The sequence below is a fragment of the Phasianus colchicus genome, chromosome 3 (genome assembly GCF_987193195.1).
Source record: "Phasianus colchicus chromosome 3, bPhaCol1.hap1.1, whole genome shotgun sequence".
Classification (NCBI taxonomy): Eukaryota; Metazoa; Chordata; class Aves; order Galliformes; family Phasianidae; genus Phasianus; species Phasianus colchicus.
In genome coordinates, this window is record NC_143438.1 from 92,863,256 (window position 1) to 92,881,549 (window position 18,294).

General features: G+C 43.5%; 1 protein-coding gene across 13 annotated transcripts in view; it reads left to right on the forward strand.

Annotated features, from left to right (window-relative positions):
- ADGRB1 (adhesion G protein-coupled receptor B1) overlaps window positions 1-18,294 on the forward strand; it is a 275,593-nt gene that overhangs the window by 193,993 nt on the left and 63,306 nt on the right. For 7 of the 13 annotated variants that reach the window (XM_090138075.1, XM_090138073.1, XM_090138076.1 and 4 more), the window contains 2 exons: window positions 16,176-16,279; window positions 17,435-17,530. In XM_090138075.1, coding sequence (XP_089994201.1) covers window positions 16,176-16,279; window positions 17,435-17,530 — 200 coding nt within the window. The remainder of the gene's footprint in view (window positions 1-16,175; window positions 16,280-17,434; window positions 17,531-18,294) is intronic. The other 6 variants (XM_090138083.1, XM_090138078.1, XM_090138082.1 and 3 more) reach the window with 2 other exon arrangements.

Here is an 18,294-nt window from a genome sequence, read left to right on the forward strand (position 1 = left end):
GAGCTTTGTCCTGTGCTCCGAGGACACCATGCTCTCATTGCAAACAACTCAGTCCCGCTGAAGTCTAGAGGGGTTGCATGATCAGAGGCAATAAATCAAGATTTCTGCTGCAGGAATAGTTTGAAGGCAAAGCTTGATATAAGTGAGCCCAGGTGTGCAGCTGAGCAACTAGGGAAGGTCCTCCACTTAGCTATCTTATGGAAGTGGGCTGGGAAGCACAGAGAAAGAAGTCTGTGGCTTGGCTAAAGAACTTTCTCTAATGCAGGGCTAACTTTATGTTCATAGAGGGATTGGGTTTTTTAACTAAGCAGCTAGGGAAAAAAAAAGTCAATTTGACATGATCACATACAACTGCTGCCTCAGATCTTGGGGAGTTATCTGGGTACCACAAATTGGTGTGAGCCCTTTATCATCAGTACAGGCATTTTCGCATCTGAGATTGGATTTGGCTGCAGGAGGATGCAGCTTCCTTCCCCCACACATGTTTTATTGTATCTGCAACTTACCTCTCTGCTGATCCTTTGGGGTTTGGGTCTGAAATTGCTTCCTCCATCCTCTTTCCAACTCTTCTGGCTGTTGATTGGGATGTAGTTTCACAATCTGTTATTCCCAGACCGGAGTCAGCTCAAGGGTTCATGAGTTCTTTGGCTGTGTTTGGAGGAAAGCTGAGACCTGAATTCCCCCTAAGTAAAGCCAAGCATTTGTCAGTGCTGCGGAGCACTGCTCACTCAGTCCTCCTGGTTTCTTGTCCGAGTGTCATTCCGAGCTGCCTGCCTTCCCCAGAGGTGGCATCTCGTCAGTGTTGGTGTCTGCAGTGGTGACATTTATAGTGCAGTTTTTCATGTGCCTTTGGAGCTCTCTAGACAAGAAGCTCTGTCCGCCTGTGTCATTAATATTATTTATTGCTATAAATCTCCCTTCTGGAATCTTTGGCCCTGGCAGTTTGAAATATTTGTAACCCTGCTATGGGCACTGCTTCTTTGCAGTGAAAAGGGACCTGAAAAGGTTCGTGGTGGATGAGTGTTGCTGCCCAGGCATCTGATTCAGAGCTGCCAAGGATGAGGTTTTCTTGCATGTTGCTTTTGTAGTAGGGAAAGGAAGCAGTTTTCCTTGATTTTGATGGAGTTATGAGCTTGTTCTGAAAGCAGTTTTGGAAAGAGACACCCCTAAACTATGATGTAGCTGTTCAGACCCAGCTCAAAACTGGACTTTGAGTTCAACTCTTTCTCTGGGTCTGATTTCTCTTGGATCCCGCTATTTCAATTAGACAGAGGCGTTTTCTCTTGTTAGTTTGGCTGGATTACTGTCTGATTGTCACTGGACACTGAAAGCTCTTAAATTAAAGAGCACAGACAAGGTTTTGCTTCTGTCTTTTCATTTTGGCTTTACCTCACGCCTGGTTTGGTAGAGGAATGGTACTGACGCATTCTGATGCTACACCCACATAATAGCAGCGTTAATGATGAGGGAAGGGGGGATGATAAGGGCAAAAGGAAATTACATAGCCATATGTTCGAAACTATACCTTTGCAAGATGTGATCAGTTTGATTAAGGGTCTTGTGATGGTGTTTTACAGTGTTTCTTGGCAATGTGGTGGAGACGGGGAGAATCATAAAATCATTAAGGTTGGAAAAGACCACTGAGATTATCTAGTCCAACCATAAATCCATCAACAGAAGGAAGGAGAGCAGGAGGCTGAGGATTTGCAGCACAGCCTTTGATTGTCTTGTCTGAGTTGGCTTGTGTCATCTCTTCTGCCTGCCACGGTTGGTCTTTATGAAGTCAACCAAGCTTTAAAGTTGAGCTCTTAGAGCACTAGTGGTGTACAAATTCAAGTTCACTTGGAAATGTGTTGGTGGGATGGTAAGCGTAGCAGTGAGATGTAACGTCCCAGGTTGTTGCAGTGCAATGCATTGCAATGCAATGCAATGCAAAAAGTGGATTTTATGCTGTTAGCTTCACTTTGCACAAAGGCAAGGAACATTTTGTGGTATGCTTCCTACCTAAGGGGACAACGAGTTCAGAGCTCCTCTCTCGACTCACAACATTTATTTTTTTTTTCTTTTCTTTTTTTTTTTTTTAAACTGAAGACATCCCAATGATGTCTGTGCAGCAGAGGAGAAAAAATCCTTTTTACCCTGGGGAAATAATGAAGCACAGAGAATAGACTCACAGTGTGCATCTTGGCTGGGTCAGAATGGCTGCTTGGAATGGGCTGACGATACTTTTGATGTAAAATTATGGCAGTGTTTCACTTTGATAAGACCAGAGCACTTTATTTGGAGATGAGTATTTTAACATTTATATTCTACCATTGTTTATCACCTGAGATTTGGGGTCTGGATAAGAACAAAGCCTTTTGCATGCCTTCAGAATAACCTCTCAAATTCAAATAGCTCTCAAATTCACAGTTATTCACAGGTTTCCTTAAGAATAATGCTGCTTCTCCTGCAATGTTAACTCTTTGATTCAAAAATTTGAAACAAAAGTTCTCACTTTTGCTTGGCTTGAGTTCCCAAGGTATCAAACCATTCCAGTCATGCAATGTGGGTCTAGTGAAGAGCTCATTAGGTTGCTGTATCTGTGTGTATTGGTTAATCCACAGGACTGAGAGCTTTCCCTGTGCTTGCAGATGAAATCGTGACCTTGGGCTAATCACTTCATTGCTTTCTGCTTCCCTTTCCCCAGCTGCAGCACCCTTGCAGGTGACATCCAAGCCTGCATGCATCCTCATTTGTACGGTGCCCTGAGCCTGAAGGATGCTACAGAAGAGTCCAAGTGCTGTCATTTCCCCAGCAAAGCATTAGGAACCTCCGCCTGCTCAGTTAGCAAGAGCTGTGCCAGGGCAGAGCTGTGAGCATTTGGATTTCTGAGGTCCAAATCACACATTTGTACCATTGGCACCTTATCACCCTGCCCTGCTGCATGTGGATGGAGTGTGTCTCAGCTGATTGTACCTCTTCTTACAGAGCCCTTGAGCTGGAAATATTTCCTGAAATTTCCTGATACTGAAATATTGAGAGGCTAACATGAAGAGGGGAGATCCAGCTGGGACTACCACCCCTCCTAGGAGAGCTTTGTGCTGACAGTGGGGAAGATTATGGTGCAAGTGCTGCTATGTTTACTCAGGGCAGGTCCTTCCCCAGGTCTGTGGCAGCCGCTGGGAGCAAGCTGTGATTCTGCAAATCATAAACTCCATGCTGCTCTTTCTCTTGCTCAGCAAGGATGCTCTATTTACTAAATATGGTACAATCCCCCTGTGTTTGTCCAAGCGTTGTTAGCATGGAGTGGATGGAGCATGAACCAGCTGGGTTTTCTCCTCCCACTCTCTCATAATACAATTAGGAAAACAGAGAGGATGTATGATGCCTGTTGGTGGCCCAGTGGTCAACTCAGCATTATAACAAACAAGAATTGAATTATTTTTTAAGCGTGGCCTCCTAAGAGAGGGGCTGATTTGTGATCTCACAACATCACTTTTCTGGAAGTCACCTGCTGTGTTTGCTTTGTCACTGCTAACTTGAAGTCCATCAGCATGCACTGCAGGAAGAATTTGGGTTAACCCTCATTGAGTTTGGAGAGGACGCGGAGTCAATGATTTTTGATGGGCTTTGAGAGAAAGAGGAATACTGATAGAGCCTGTAAACTGCTGCAGGTGCCAGGATGCAGAGCAACGCTGGGTTTGCTCTTTTGGTGTGAGATGTAGATGGAGATTACTATGTGCTGTACACATATAGCTGAGGAGTCCACAAATAAGTGGTCAGTGCGTGAACAAATGCAAATAAAGAGACAGGGATAAAGGTTATAGGAAATCCCTCTCAGTGCTGAGCTTCTAGGAGAGACAACAGCGGAATATATTAAAAGGAGGCAGGTAGCACACAAAGTAATAATAGGAGGATTTGGCTCAGCATATTAAGCAGTCATCCCCACATCCCACCTCCTTCGGCTGTCTGCGGATTCAGCTGTCTGTCGATCCAACGAGCGGTTCAGTCGATATTAACATCTGACAGCTTTTGACTGCTGAGTTTTTTACTCCACGCTTTGTGGATTCGCTCGGGGCTTTCGCTGGAAATTCCAGGAGGTGGGATTGCTGCAGCTCTCCGAAGCCAGAGAGCTCCGCACAGTCCTGGCAGCGACTCTTCTGCAGGCAAATGCTGCATCACCCTCTGTCTCTTCATCTGAAGGGGACGTGGGAGAGAGGAGCATGATCAAGTGGCTGTGAGCTTAAAACATTGTGGGATTCACTGCTTCAGCGTGAGTAATACCGAGTCTAATTCACCCTTCAGTGTTCAGATGAGAAGAGCTCTGGCATTAACCAGGTGACCCCAGGAGCAGAGCATGGCTGAGGTTATTCCCTTGGCTTCAGCTGAAATTAAAATCTCCCTGTCTGCATCTGGGGCGCTGCTTGTCCAGGTGCTCCCGAGGGGTTTGGTGCTCATTTTGAACCTGCAGTGGTTAATGGCTTGTTGCCACGAAGGCAGCTTAGCAAGTGTGACAGCTGCCCTATTACCCAGCCATGGCTTACTGCTCCATTAAAAGAGATGTGGATTTAAGCTAGGACACCCGGCTTTTCCCCATTTCCACTTTCCCCTTTGCTAGGGGTCCAAAAAGCAGCTCTCGGTCTCAGCCTGCAATGATTTGAGCCATCTAGGGCCAGAAATGTGGGCAAAGTGCGGTAAGCAGTGTCTCTCTGTGATGCTCTGTGCTCAGGACTTGTACAATATATGAGTGTGGGAGTGATTGTATATGTGTCTGTGTACGTGGGAAGGGACAATGTGTCATCCACACCTGGCACGGTACCCTCCACACTGATGGCAGTGAGCAGGGGTGAGTTCTTTGAGAGGGTTTGTGTTGTTTCTCAAGGTGAAAATGCCGAGGGGAAAGAGGATAATAGCCTTTAAATGGATAGAAAGGAGCTGAGGAAAGGGAATAATCTGCTTTCTGTGTCTGCTGAGGATTGGGTTTGAAGTGCAGTGAGAAAGGTTTAATTTGGGTGCAAGGGAAAACCTCCTGGGTGTGGAGAATAGGCAAGCCTCCATCAGTAGAGATGAGTTGGGGATGGTTTGTATGGCTCTGGGGCAAGCGAATGGCTGAGATGAGCTTGGCAGGTCTTTTCCCTGCCCTTTTGCCTGTAAACCAGGTCTCCTTTGTGTCTGCTACCTGCTGTGTAAAAGGGAGAAAGTGTGGCTGAGGTGTGACACACTGCTGGAATGTTGGGTGAGTTAGAGCATTCATTTGGGATGGTGGATAAGGGCATGTATTTGGGAAAATCACAGAGTGCATCCAAAATTGGACAAAGCATCTTGCTTGCTGACCATATCCACCTGTAGCTCTTGTTCCACAGTTATTTTTACATTTATCACATGTAATTTGGACCACCGAGTCGCTTAGGAGGCTTAGTTACAGAGCGTGATTTGCATGACTGAGCAATCTGTTCAGTGCTGAATAGGCCAGAAGAGCCAACCTGGTCCAAAATAGCTTCCAGCTGAAATGCAGGAGAAAAAGCAACACATGGATACAGGCGGGAGTGGGGGCACATGTAAACAGTGCGAGGGTTTTAGTCACAGCAGCAAGTCATGGCACATCTGCCATCATATGCATTGCACCAATTTGGCTTATATAGAGGAGGTTTAAAGAAAGAGCACTGGATAGCTTTCTAGGTGGGTTTTTTTTCTTTTTTTTTTTTCTGGGAGAGCTTCTCCCACTGCAGAGTGCAACGTGGGAGACAGCACAAAGGTGCTTGTTAGAAAATGGTAAGGAGTGGGTGATGGAGGCTGGTTTCATTGGCTCATTAGGGGTGGGAGTCAGCACTAGTTAGTGCTAAATGGAATTATCTTCCTTTTCAAAGCCCTTTAAGGACTAAGCAGGTTGTGTTTGAAGTGGGAGATGGTTGAACAGTCAAGCATTTTGTACCTGTCTCTATTATGCTCCATGGTGCTTTTGCCCATGAAAGCCTTTTTTAGGTAGTTCTGACAAGCTCCCTCACCACTGATTCCTGTTGTGCTTTGCCTAAAGGCTTAGGTTGCCCTTGAACTGCCATGCAATGAGATGTGGATGTTAAGTCATTATTATTATTTTTTTGCAACAGATGGCTACTCATTTAAACCAGAATTGAATCTGTTTCCGAAATGTTTGTGCCTTAATACTGTTTCTCTCTATGGGTAGCCGTATGGACAAATTTATTGGCAATATTTTGATATAAAGGCAGTCTTTAAGTGAAAATGGTCAATATGCATGAAAAACGACTGTTGGATTCTTAATTATGAGAATATGAGCTTGAAAATTCCTGAAAGTTAGGACAGTCTAAACAGAAAGTCAGCATGATGTTGTGTGTGATAATGATCCTTTGAAACTAAGTCTGTAGGTTGAATGCTCTCTAGCTACCTGCCCTACCAATCAGAAGGATGTACAGAATACATGCAATAAATCTGTGAAAGCAAAATGACACTATTTGTTTCCCATAAGCAAGACAATGCTTTCATTTTTCATGACGAATTGTTCTTTTTGCTTTTTTAAATCTGGCAGTAGCGTCAGCCCTTCTCTGGACAGGGAATATCTTACTACTGGGGCCAATTTTGGTCTTGTTTATACCAAATGGGCACAGTTGTAAATCCAGAGGCAGTTACAGTTTTACTCCCTAGTCACTTAGTTGTGAATGAGATGAGCATCAGGATGAAAGCTGACTCCTAGTGTACTGCTTTGACATAAGGGTCCCATGTAAAGGAGCACCAGTAGCTCCCCAGTCACCAGCGATGTGTTTATGCTGGGTGGGTAAAAACATGCTTGATCCCACAGGCTCTTTAGATTGCAACTGGGAGAAAGATGTCACTGTCATCATAACAGCACGCGGCATCTGTGTGATGCACACAAATCACATCATCTGCTAAACAGCTGAAATCCCTTCATATTGTTTTCAGAGGCAAATTCCAGCCAACATGCTCCCAAAAGACTCAGAAGACGAATAATGGCTTGGAAATGTGGAATCACAGAATCATTTGGGTTGGAAGGGACCTTTGAAGTCTACCTTTTCCAACTCCCCTGCAAAGAACAGGGACACCTACAGCTAGATCAAGTTACCTAGAGCCCCCATCAGCCTGACCTTGAATGTCTCCAGGGAAATCTTTGACTTCAAGATTTCTGGTTCAACCTTAGTTTGAATCAGGGACCATTGCCAGTGCAGACATCTTCAGTGACTGAGCAGTGAGAGATGGGAAGCTTCTCCCTGGTCCTTAAAGGAAAGGAATCACAGCTACAGGAAATAATTACAGGGAATTAATTAAATTGTTTAGGGATGTCTTGTCCAGTATTTGCAGAAGTGCTTATGGCTCAAGTTTTGGATGAAGTTTTTCCTTTAAAACTGGCCTCTAATGGGCAATAGTAATAAAGGAGTAAGAGGAAGGGAAGGAGTTTGTTCTCCATAGGAGCACATCTGGCAGAAGTCTTATCATAGAAGCACAGAATATCATAAGTTGGAAAGGACCCACAGGGATCACTGAGTCCAACTCCTGGCTCCACACAGGACCACCCAAAATGCAAACTCTATGTTCAAGCAGATTGTCCAAATGCTACTTGAGCTCTGGCATCTTGAGGCTGTGATCACCACCCTGGGGAGCCTATTCCATGCCCACCACCTTCCCCGTGAAGAATCTTTTGCTAACACCCAACCTGAACTCCCCTAATGCAGATCCATGCCATTCCCTTAGATCTTCTAGACACCTCGTTTCTGCCTGCTGCCAGATATTCCCCTGATGGTTTTCTCTCCAGGGCCAAGTCAGGGAGGATAAGTATTGCCTGTTCTGTAGGGAAAACTGCCGGTCTGGCATTACTCACCAGCACGACACTGATGGAGTAAAACAAACAGCGGGTTGTTTTGGAATAATTTGGTGAAATGCTGTCACCTGGCATGGAACCAAAATACGGCTTAAAACAGGATAAACACAGTCTGGATTCCCCCCTCACTTTCAATTCCCAGTCTGCCATAGTATTATTTTTTTTTTCTCTTTTTTTTTTTTTTAATGTGTGTAAATCTTACACATTTCCCTGCAAGGGGCTGCACGCTACTGCTATGAAGTTAGTCGAGCTGAGGACACAGTAGTGGAAGCAGAACATGATGAGCAATGCATGGATAGGCATTGTAAATCATTTATCGACTTTGAACTGACTGTCCTCTGTGTAGTACAGAGAAGGAACAATCCAGACTACAGAGAAGCAATGAAGGAGGCTCATTTTTAATATCTTTAGACACTGATCATATGTCCATACTCTAAAATAATACTAGTAATCATAGTTGTATTAATAGTATCAAAGTACAGAACAAAAGCTCTATCATTGCCCTTTAATTGCCCCCACTGCATAATTGTTATTACTGTTTCTTGGCTTGTTCCAGCAATGCCCAGGGATGGCCCAGGAATGCAGTGGTCCATGGACGTTCCACAAGGCAGTATGGATAAGACCCTTCTGCTTAGAACCTTGAGCTTGTTTGAACATTAACCAATATCACTTTGTTTCAAGGTAACATGGGCCAGATGCATCCTGGACCATCGTATTTTCAATTACAGACATAACAAGATAAGGTTTTACTGCTTACTGCAGTGCATTTGATGATACTATTGCATACTCTGAATAAAGTTCTATCTGCTTCTGCCTTCTCTCAGAAGAAAAGAGAGTGTACCCATAGAGGTGTTTGGTTATTATCAGTCTTTTTCGTGTGCATGTGTTTGTGAAAAGTGGTTCTGTTTTCTCTTTCAACGTGTAAAACGTGCTTTAAAGGGAAAGGCTGAGTGAGTCTTACTGCATGCATAAAAGCAAAGATTAAAAAAAAACAGGCACTCTGACTGGCTAGTTAACAAACAGTTAAACAAAAAACTCTCTCCTCTCTCTTCTTCATACCTCCCCGTGTTAATATTGCACAGCAGAGAGAGAGAGATGCTTGTATTTGCTTGTCCTGATGTAGCTCCAGGAACCCCCGAAGGCATTTACACATATCAAAAATCCGAGCTGAATTAAGCTCTGGAAGAGAGAGGGAGTGTGCTATTATTCTCTTCCATTTACAGGGTTTAAAATAAGCCCCTGAGAAGTTAAGGGCTGTGTTTTCAGTCTGAAGCAGATCGTTTGAGTGGACGTTGAAAAGATTGGCCTATATAATGGAGCTATGTATATACAGTTGACCTGCAGGCAAGTTGGGAATAGACCCCATGCTCTTTGCTGGTCATCCCCAAGCTCAGCATGCTGGTTCCCAGTCTGTGGCTTGCAGAGGGATGCTGATATTCAGCAGAGACTCATTAAGCAGTGGTTTCACTAGTTTTGCAGTGGGAAAAGGAATCAAACTATGCATTTTAAAATAATAGTAATGGGCTATTTAGTGAAAATCATGGAGTTGTAAAATGGTTTGGGTAGGAAAGGACCTTTAAAGATCATAAGATCGTACCTCCCCTGCCATGGACAGGGGCATCGCACTAATTTTGGCTTCTCAAGCCCCATCCAACCTGGCCTTGAACACTTCAGGGATGGGGCATCCACAATTTCTCTAGGCTACCTGTTCCAGTGCCTCACCATCCCATCACCCTCATGTCAAAGAGTTTATTCCTCGTGTCTAAGAATCAGAGAATCACTGAAGGGTTTGGATTGGAAGGGACCTCAAAGATAAAATAATTTCAGCTCCCATGCCATAGGCACGATTGCCAGCCACCAGAGCAGGATGCCCAGGTCTGCATTCAACCTGACCTTGACCACCTCCAGAAATGAGGAATGTTTAAGAACAGCTGGCTGGGCAGGAGGAGAATACTCCCTAGTATTAATACAGGCATGCTCCAGCCTTCCTTGATATCAGGACTTCACATTCTGGACTTGGGAATGCATTCTGGTAGTCGAAACAGCAGCAGCAAGCTGATTGCTCTGCTGATGACTGGCAGGTACATAATGCGCGCTGTTAACTCCCGTAATTCTCCACCAGACTGAAGGAAATTATCCTGACAGTTCCTATTAACGAGCGGTTATGTGACCACTCCTCTGCCCTGAGAGCTTCGTCAAGGCTGTTTACTAAATGCAGATTGCCATGTTGTATCTTGAGAGCAGACTCAATACCGAGTGAAGAGCTAGCAGTTGTTAATAAATAGTAACACGTTAAGGTATCTCTCTGGGTGATTTTTGTGTACTGCAATTACACAAAATTGCCTCTTAGACTGGCCAAATTACATAAAAGTAGCCCTCTGTTCCACAAATACATTCCCAATAATGGGCACCTATTAGCTTTGACATGAGAAGATGGTAGTTATGATATGAAGGGAGCAAAATGAGGTACTAATCCCCTGAATCTCTCTCACAATGACATGGGCTGAGCTGGGGAAGATGTTGGAAAAGAAGTTGCAAGGAAATTATTTGTTAATGACACCACTAAGGGATTTTCCTGCAGGGATCTCAGAGCCTTCCTCAGAGGTTGGAAGATACTTTGGTGCCTTCTCAGTGCTCCTGTGATCTGAATTAAATGAACCCTGTAGGACTGCTAATTTTGACCCACCAAAACACCTCCTTTCAGTGTGATCCCAGTCTTCACTAAGTTCTTGATACTGCCTGTATTTTGGAGCCCTGTTCTTCCTATCTCCCATCCCTAGCAGAATTTGTATTAGTGTATTATCACACAAGCCAAAATTTCTCCTCTGGTAACACAAGCTGAAATGTCTGTGGGACAGAGCAGACCCACAATAACCAGTGTAAGAAGCCCATCTTCCAGGAGATGAAAACAGAGCCTTCTATACCTGTAATTTCACCATGGGCCTCGCCAGCTGGCATGGACCCTGCAGCTGGATAGCTGGGTGTCCATGCTACCTTCACTGAGCACTGCATGAGCAATGGCATATGAACAGCACCTTCTTGTGCTATGGGATGGGGTATGAACAGGCAAGGTCAAGGCTTTACTTCTTTTGGCTCTGCAGAATCCTCAGAGGTGGATACATGCATCAGCAACAGCACTATGAGCTGAACTGTATCCAGAGTCTTGTTCTTACTCAGATGAAGGCTGAAGATGAAGATGCTGCATATTACCCTGGAACAATAACCTAGATTGCTGCCCTTGGGGACAGGGAGCTGGGCTATGAACAGTATTTGGCTGATGGGTGGTAGCTGGAGATGACACTGTAGATCCATCACATTCAAATCTTGCTCATAGATTTACACCTGTCTTTGTTACCTCTGTGCCACCAAGGTAACACAGAAAGCTTGACCCTGAACGAGAAACCTAGAATCTAACCAAATAGGGATACAAATGTTTTCAGGATTTTTTTCATGGATGCCAAGGACATCCACCATTCATTCATTCCTCTTAGGTTGTTTTCTTACAGCGATGACATAAACCACTTTGTTCAGAAAACTGTCACTTTCATGAGTACTGGTAAAAGCATTATTCTCCAGCAATTTTAACAACTCTTTGATAGCTCTCTGCTTTGAAAAGAGTTGGCCAACCAGCAAGAAAATCAACAGAATGTGGCTTTAAAAACTGCTCAAGAATTGTGAAAACCCTTTAGTCTAGACGTGCAAAAATGGTTTCTGAACAGTTCTTGGAGTAAAGCATATCCATTTGGTCTACTTTTTTTTCAGAAGAGTAGAATGAACCTCATTGCTTATGACTTGTGAGAAAAGGTAGAGGGTGCTGGACTTGGTCTTACAAAGAGGAAGATAACCTACAGGTATTAAGATTGACAGCTGCAAAAATGATAAAATCAAACTCCTCTCACTTGTGTGTGATGATATAATAGGACACGAATCACAAGCCATAGCTTGGAAGATTTCATGTGGGATGTTAGGAAAACATTTTTCCCAAGCAGAATAGCATGGTCTTTTAGTATGGACATTCTCATGATCTGCCTCACCTAAGGCTGGTGATAGTCTTGCTCCAAGCCACAAGCTGTGTTGAAGCCTCCAGATGTCCCTTGCAACCAGTACTTCTGCAGTTCTTTATTTTCATGAATCTTTAATTTCAAATATGCTAGAAGTCAGGCTCAAGGCAACCATTCTGAATTGCAAACACATTCATAAAAACCAAGTGTAGCACCTTAAGTTCCAAATGTCTGCATTTAAACTGGGAGAAAAATAAATGATTTAATCAGTGACTTTATTAGTAGGCTGTCATACCTATAGAGAGTTTGTTCAGCCTTTCTCAGTATCAAAGATGGGGAAAGCAAAAAGAACAACTTGCTTGTGAGGTCTCAGGCAAACTGCATGGCATTAAGAAATACCATATTTGACTTTGTTCTAATGGGAGCCTGTTTGACCCTGGAGCCAGAGCAGAGTAATGGAACAAGCACAGCTCAAATGCAGTCACTTTTTCTCAGTGCTGTGCAGAAACTAAGAGGAGGAAAGAAAGACATGTAGAGAATGCTGAGGGAGGAGAGCCAGAGAGAAGTGTTAAGACTGAAAAGAAAAGGCAGTAGTCATGGAAAAATGGTCAAATTAAGGGAGAAAGGAAGAAAAAGTAGGGGAGGAAATAAAGGACTGAGAAAGGAAGAGGAGGAAATAGAAAAGAAGAAAGCAAAGCAAAATTGTGAAGGAGTGTCCTTCTGCCCTGTTAGGCAGAGCGATGCAGTGGCAGGACAGCAAACAGCCCCAGGCAGTAGCACTCGTTATTTCCATCCTAGCTGATGTCATTGATTGCTTTTCTCCTCCTTTGTCATGCTTGCTGACAGAGTCGTGGGACTTGAGACTCTGTTCCTACTCAGCCCAGGCAAAGGTTTCTTTTCCAGTTCCATAGGAGAACAGTCTCATCTGCATTTTGAGATGCTTCCAAATGCCATGCATCAGCAGACGTGGGGAGGTGAAAGAGGCAGGGCTGGACCATTTGGGACCATCTTCTGTCCAAGCAGGTGCACCCCCTGAGTCTGTCCTTTGCAGGCAACGACTTTATTCCTCAGCTGTGATGCTGGGAAACTCCTGTAAGACTTTCTTTCTCACTCTAAGACCACCTTGATGTCATTCTGTTGGTATTACTATTTCTTTTTAAACCAATCTTTCTTTTTCCCCTCTTCTTCCTCCAAGGAAATTTTCCTTGCCAGCCTCAGATCCCACAGCATCCAACCACCTTCTGTCAGGGGGTTTAATTAATCAGAAGAGATAAAACAAACGATGCTTCATTTGCCAAAGGGAAGAAGTGTAGGAGGTGGGAAGGAAGACGAAGAGGACAGAGAAATCTTAAAAATGAAAAAAAAAAGCAGAGTCCTAAGATATAAAGGCCTAAGCCTTTAGGATGTTTTATTCCCAAAGAAGTAACTCTTACTACAGGCAGTTTTTTTTTTATAGTTATCCACTCTTACAATTCCAACAGAGCTGGATGGATGAAAGGGTCAGAGAGGATGTGGAAGTGAGGGGAATTAAGGTTACTGTGTTTTGAGTGCTGGGATAAACTCTACTCATCCATTAAAATCCAAACTCAATTTCTCATGTTGCTCTCAGATGGAGTGAGTTGCATGTCTTGATTTATTTATTTTTTTTGCTTTAATGGAGCTCCTCCCCAACTTTTATCCAGTTACCCATGAAAAGTCAGTGAGACAAAACCTACTTAAATCAAATGTCACAATCGATGCTCATCCCGGGCCACCGTTTGTGTGATGTGAACTCATATTGCCAAAAGCGAGGAGCAGGGAGAGAAAAGAGGGTTGAGAGTGAGACTGGAATGAGAGAACACAAACCAGGCCACGTCTGAGGAGCTTGTGCTCCCCAGTTTATCACAACCATTCATCTCTGAGGTGGGGTGACTTGAGTTCTGCTGGGAGCAATCAAAGCAGAGATGGCAAAGGGAGAAGCTGTGATTTTGTGCCAGAGATTGCATTTCTTTTCCATATCCTGACTAAATCGGAAACTTCTGTTCACAGAAGATTCCCCTCCACATACCAATTTATAATGAGCTTCTAACTTTCCACAAATATTTGGCAGGAGTAAATTCTCATGGTGTGAATAGAGTCACATGAGTCACAGTGTTAAAAATCTCAGTGTTCCAAGTCTTCATAGAGGTTAAGAGGAAGAATCAGTGTGTGAACTGAAGCATTTTCTGGAAGTATTTCAGGAAGCTGTAGGTGAGGGAAGATGCAGAACCTTGCTGGATGGATTGACGAGGCTCATTGCCATGTTGTTCCATGTTTATACACAATTGCTCATAGTTCAAAGGACTGAGTCATTGCTTGAAATCTAGTCCCACTGTTTCAGCAATCTGAATTAGGTTCAGCACCCAGAACATTGGTATGTATGGATTCTCATAGGATGTATGGTGTTAGATTCAGAGAATCCCAAGCCTCCTATTTCATGAAGGAAACTCAATGAAGCCATACAGTCATGTTAAGGTACTTACATGTCAGAGCTAATAGGATGAGCAGAAAGGAAACGTTGCAGAGTTAGCACCACACTGCAATTCAGTTTGGCTTCCAGTCTGCAACTGATCTGTACCCAGACAGCTCTGAGTAAAAATCCCACAAGCTGCCTTTACTCCTTTGGGTGTAGAAACCCAGTTGGGTATTCAAGCCTTTGAATTCATCGCTACATTTTGTCTTAGATCCCTTAAGCTCTTGTGCCAGCCTTCCCAATAGCCCCTGAGGGGTTCACGGCAGCTCTATGGTGAAAGTTTTGTTCCTCGTTAATTCCCCCCTTGAGATTCAAAATGCGAGAGATGCTTTTGGTTGAAATATGCAAGTAAGGGAGATCTAACCAAGCCCTTCAAACTGCCAGGATAGTTCAACTCAGATAAAAATATATTAGGGAGGTTCATCTCTTCTTCATAGTGGGCTCTGTGGAGTAAATCTAACTGTAGGCCTTCAGTCAACAGACATATTTGCTTTGCCCATGTGTTGAGCTGGCCAGACTCCATATAAGCACAGTACCGAGCCTTGCCTAATATATTTTGCTTTGCAGAAGGCTCAGTAGCCTGGAACAGAGCTGCAGTAACCTCTGCTTCATGATGTCCTGCTGATTGGAGGTTCAGGTTGAGCAGCCTCATGCCTGCCAACAAAATAGTCTGGACAAGTCCTCAGAGGACTGCCTGTTCCATTCCTAAATTCATGCGTAATTGATTTTTCTTTTTTTAATTTTTTTTTTTTCCCTATCCTAAGCCCTTGCTATGTCAGAAACCATCTTCCATAGCTGCGGCAATAGGTGTTGGTACTGCGCCAATCTAATGACAACCTTGACTGTGTGCTCCCACACCTTTGTGTACTGCTTAATCACTTTAAATAAAGGGGCTCTGGTGCATCTGCTGCATGGTGGGGTCTTTGCTTCTCTGTCCTCCCGCCAGCAGAGATCACTGACGTGGAAATGAGAAACGTGCTGAATAAAAAGCCTGCAGCAGAGGAAAGCAAGTAGGAAAGAGATCCTAAGAACAGGGGAGGTTTAGTGATGTGAGTCTCTGGCATATGGTTATGGTGTTAGTCCCAGGGAATGCAGAGAACTAGATTAGGAGTAATTACAACACGTGTGTTTGTTCTTGGTGTTGCAAGGTGTGGTGAGTGGCAGATCTCTTGTGTTGAAACAGCAAAGTAGAACCATTGCATGCCAGCATTTTCCGTAAGAATCCCTGCATATGAAGAAATGCCTTGTCAAGTAGCATAAGAGCATAAGGGTGAAGTGATGTATGGTATGACTAGATGCTGCTCCCTGGGGAGGATATACATCTTATTTTTCCTTTGCTTGCTTCAGCTCCTCCCTTGCCAGATGGATGTTTGTAGTCGGTGGAAGATTTTCACCTTCTTTTCATCCTCCAAGCTTCAGCAACAGCCATTCCCAGAAGAGCTCATTTGTAATCGTTCTAGTGTAGGCAGAGCTTTCTGCTGTTTCCTCATTAATTATCTTTGAAGTTCCACACTGGATGTAAAGGGTGTGATCTCCTCTTGCAAACCTGTGCCTTTTACACACCCCACTATGAATATCAGATTTTTAAACCCAAACTTAACACTGGTGTGTGTGGGAGCAGAGTGAAGTCCAAAGAAAGACAGGGTCAACCTGATGTAACTCATGGGCCTCTCTCCTCTTTATTTGTATGTGTAGTGTGATGTGAAGGTCGATTGAGTTGATGTACAGTCAGACAATTAGGAGAAAAGTCCTTGCCATGAAATTGAGCTGGTAGAATTTGCTGAGCATCTTCATCATCTTTTTTTTTTTGTTTTTTTGTTTTTTTTTTGATGTGTTACTTTCTCTCTTTCAGAACATGGAAAAGGTGCTGGTCCCTTCTGTCACGTTAATTGTAGGCTGTGGAGTATCTTCGCTGACACTTTTGCTGTTGATTATCATTTATGTCTCTGTTTGGAGGTATGGCTTTCATTCTTTTCTCTTCTTACTGGGGAAAGTAACTGTCTCTTGATCTGCATGGATCCTGGAGGTTTTGCTGTCCCATTTTGGGTGTCCGTTGCCTGAGGAAGAACTACTTTGTAATGAGTGGGTCTTGTAAAAAGTCATCATGGTGGCTTAGTTGGCATTACTCTTTCTTTTTAGTGCCAGAGAAATTAGTACAGTGAACTTAGTACTATGACCTCATGTAGTCTCATTGTTCTGTTTTCAAAAGCTGTGTGTGCTGTTTTCTATGCCTTTATATATCCCAGGAAACCTTGTTTGCAGAGAGGTGGACGTGCACTGCCTCCTGGCAGGCAAGTTGCTTCAAGGTATTCTGGGCTGGGTCTTTGATAACATCAAAACATCCTTGATCCATTATGAAAACATCTCGCCCAAAGTAGTAACAGTACTTTTCAGGAGCTTAAGGATGTTACATCTTGTGGGCTAAATAATTCTCTAATCCCTTAGCTTTATTCTGCCTTTGGCTTCAGGTGCATATGAGATTCCTCGGTACATCCCATTTCAAAGAGCTCCTGTACAACCTATGCGGAGATCAGATGCAACCTTAAATTGCCCCTTTGTAGGGGTTGGAGTGATTTTATAGGAGAGTTGTATTAAACAAAGGTCCACATTGGCCCACATCCCTGAAAAGTACATGTTGGTGGACTGTTACAAGTCTGAGAACCCAAGATGTGCATGGGATTCATGCCATTCCACAAGATCTGAGTTTACACTATGGAGACCCATGCCTTTCCTAAACTTGTGGCAGACCTGCTGAGAACTTCATGACTCTAGAGAAACAGAAGACAAAAATCAGAACCAGGTGAATGACCATGAAATTAAAAAGGAGTGGCTACAAAGAATGTACTGTTCGTGACTCTTTGTGAGAAGAGATCAATGCAGGACTCTCACTTTGTCAAATGACTCTTCTTAGTAGGAAGGAAAAGATAAATTCGTTTTAGATTTGTGAATTGCGATAACGTTTTCTACCCTTTATTAGAGGAAAGAGACAAGAGAGTTAAAAATGATCAGAAAGAAAATGCACCTTTTATTGATACTGTGACAGTGCATAGTGGCTAGTTAATTATGGTGAGTGCTCTGAGTTGAAGACTGATCATAATAACGTTTATCTAGAACTCAGGTTTTTCCGTGCCTGGGGTATCATTGGATCTGCTCAAGTCCTTGTCCTCTCCTGCTTTTCCTCAGGCTGGGCAGCACTGGGCAGCGCTGGTAGGTGACTTACTGGTGTCACTGGTGTCAGGATCAAGTGGAAAGTTAGGAGAGAGGAGTGAAGAGCAAGTGTTGGAGTCTCACCCTCTCTTTCCTATCAGAAATAAGTTCAGGATCTGAAACTTAAGTTCAGACATGAGGTTGAATCAGTTTGGAGCATGACGGAGTCATTTGGAGTAATGCAATATGTTTTCTTCCAGGATCATGCCCCTCAATATTTACTGTCATTGAGGACAGTAAAGTTAATTGTCTGCCCTGTTTAAAATATACCCTTTTTAATTTCTAATTGCAGCCTTTGTGTTACTATGCCTATGCCCAAAATGATCAAGTTCAGTATGAATGGGGGGACATGTCTATGGAAGGCTTGAATGGGCATTTCTGATTTAGCAAGGGATGGACATGCATTTCCAAGTGATCCTGAGACCAGATATATCTTGATTAAAGGGCTCTCTATCCTAAGTCTCTCTGTGTAAATATTTGTAAAGCATGATCAAGTGATCTCTAGAATTTCTCTTTGGTGCGCTGAGTTTGTTTCATTTCTTATCTGTAGATCATGTTTTCATGTTTTCTGAATTTCACAGCATTCCCGTGGCTGAGCCCTGAGCACTCTGTGTGTCCTTTTTATTTTAGGCATAGCTGCTGGACATGAATGTGCTTTTCTAATAATGGTCTCAGGAACATCATATTCAACATTATCTCCTGGCTTCCACTTCGTTTTGTCCCTAGATGTTATACAGTTTATCAGACAGCAGCTGGAGGAATGC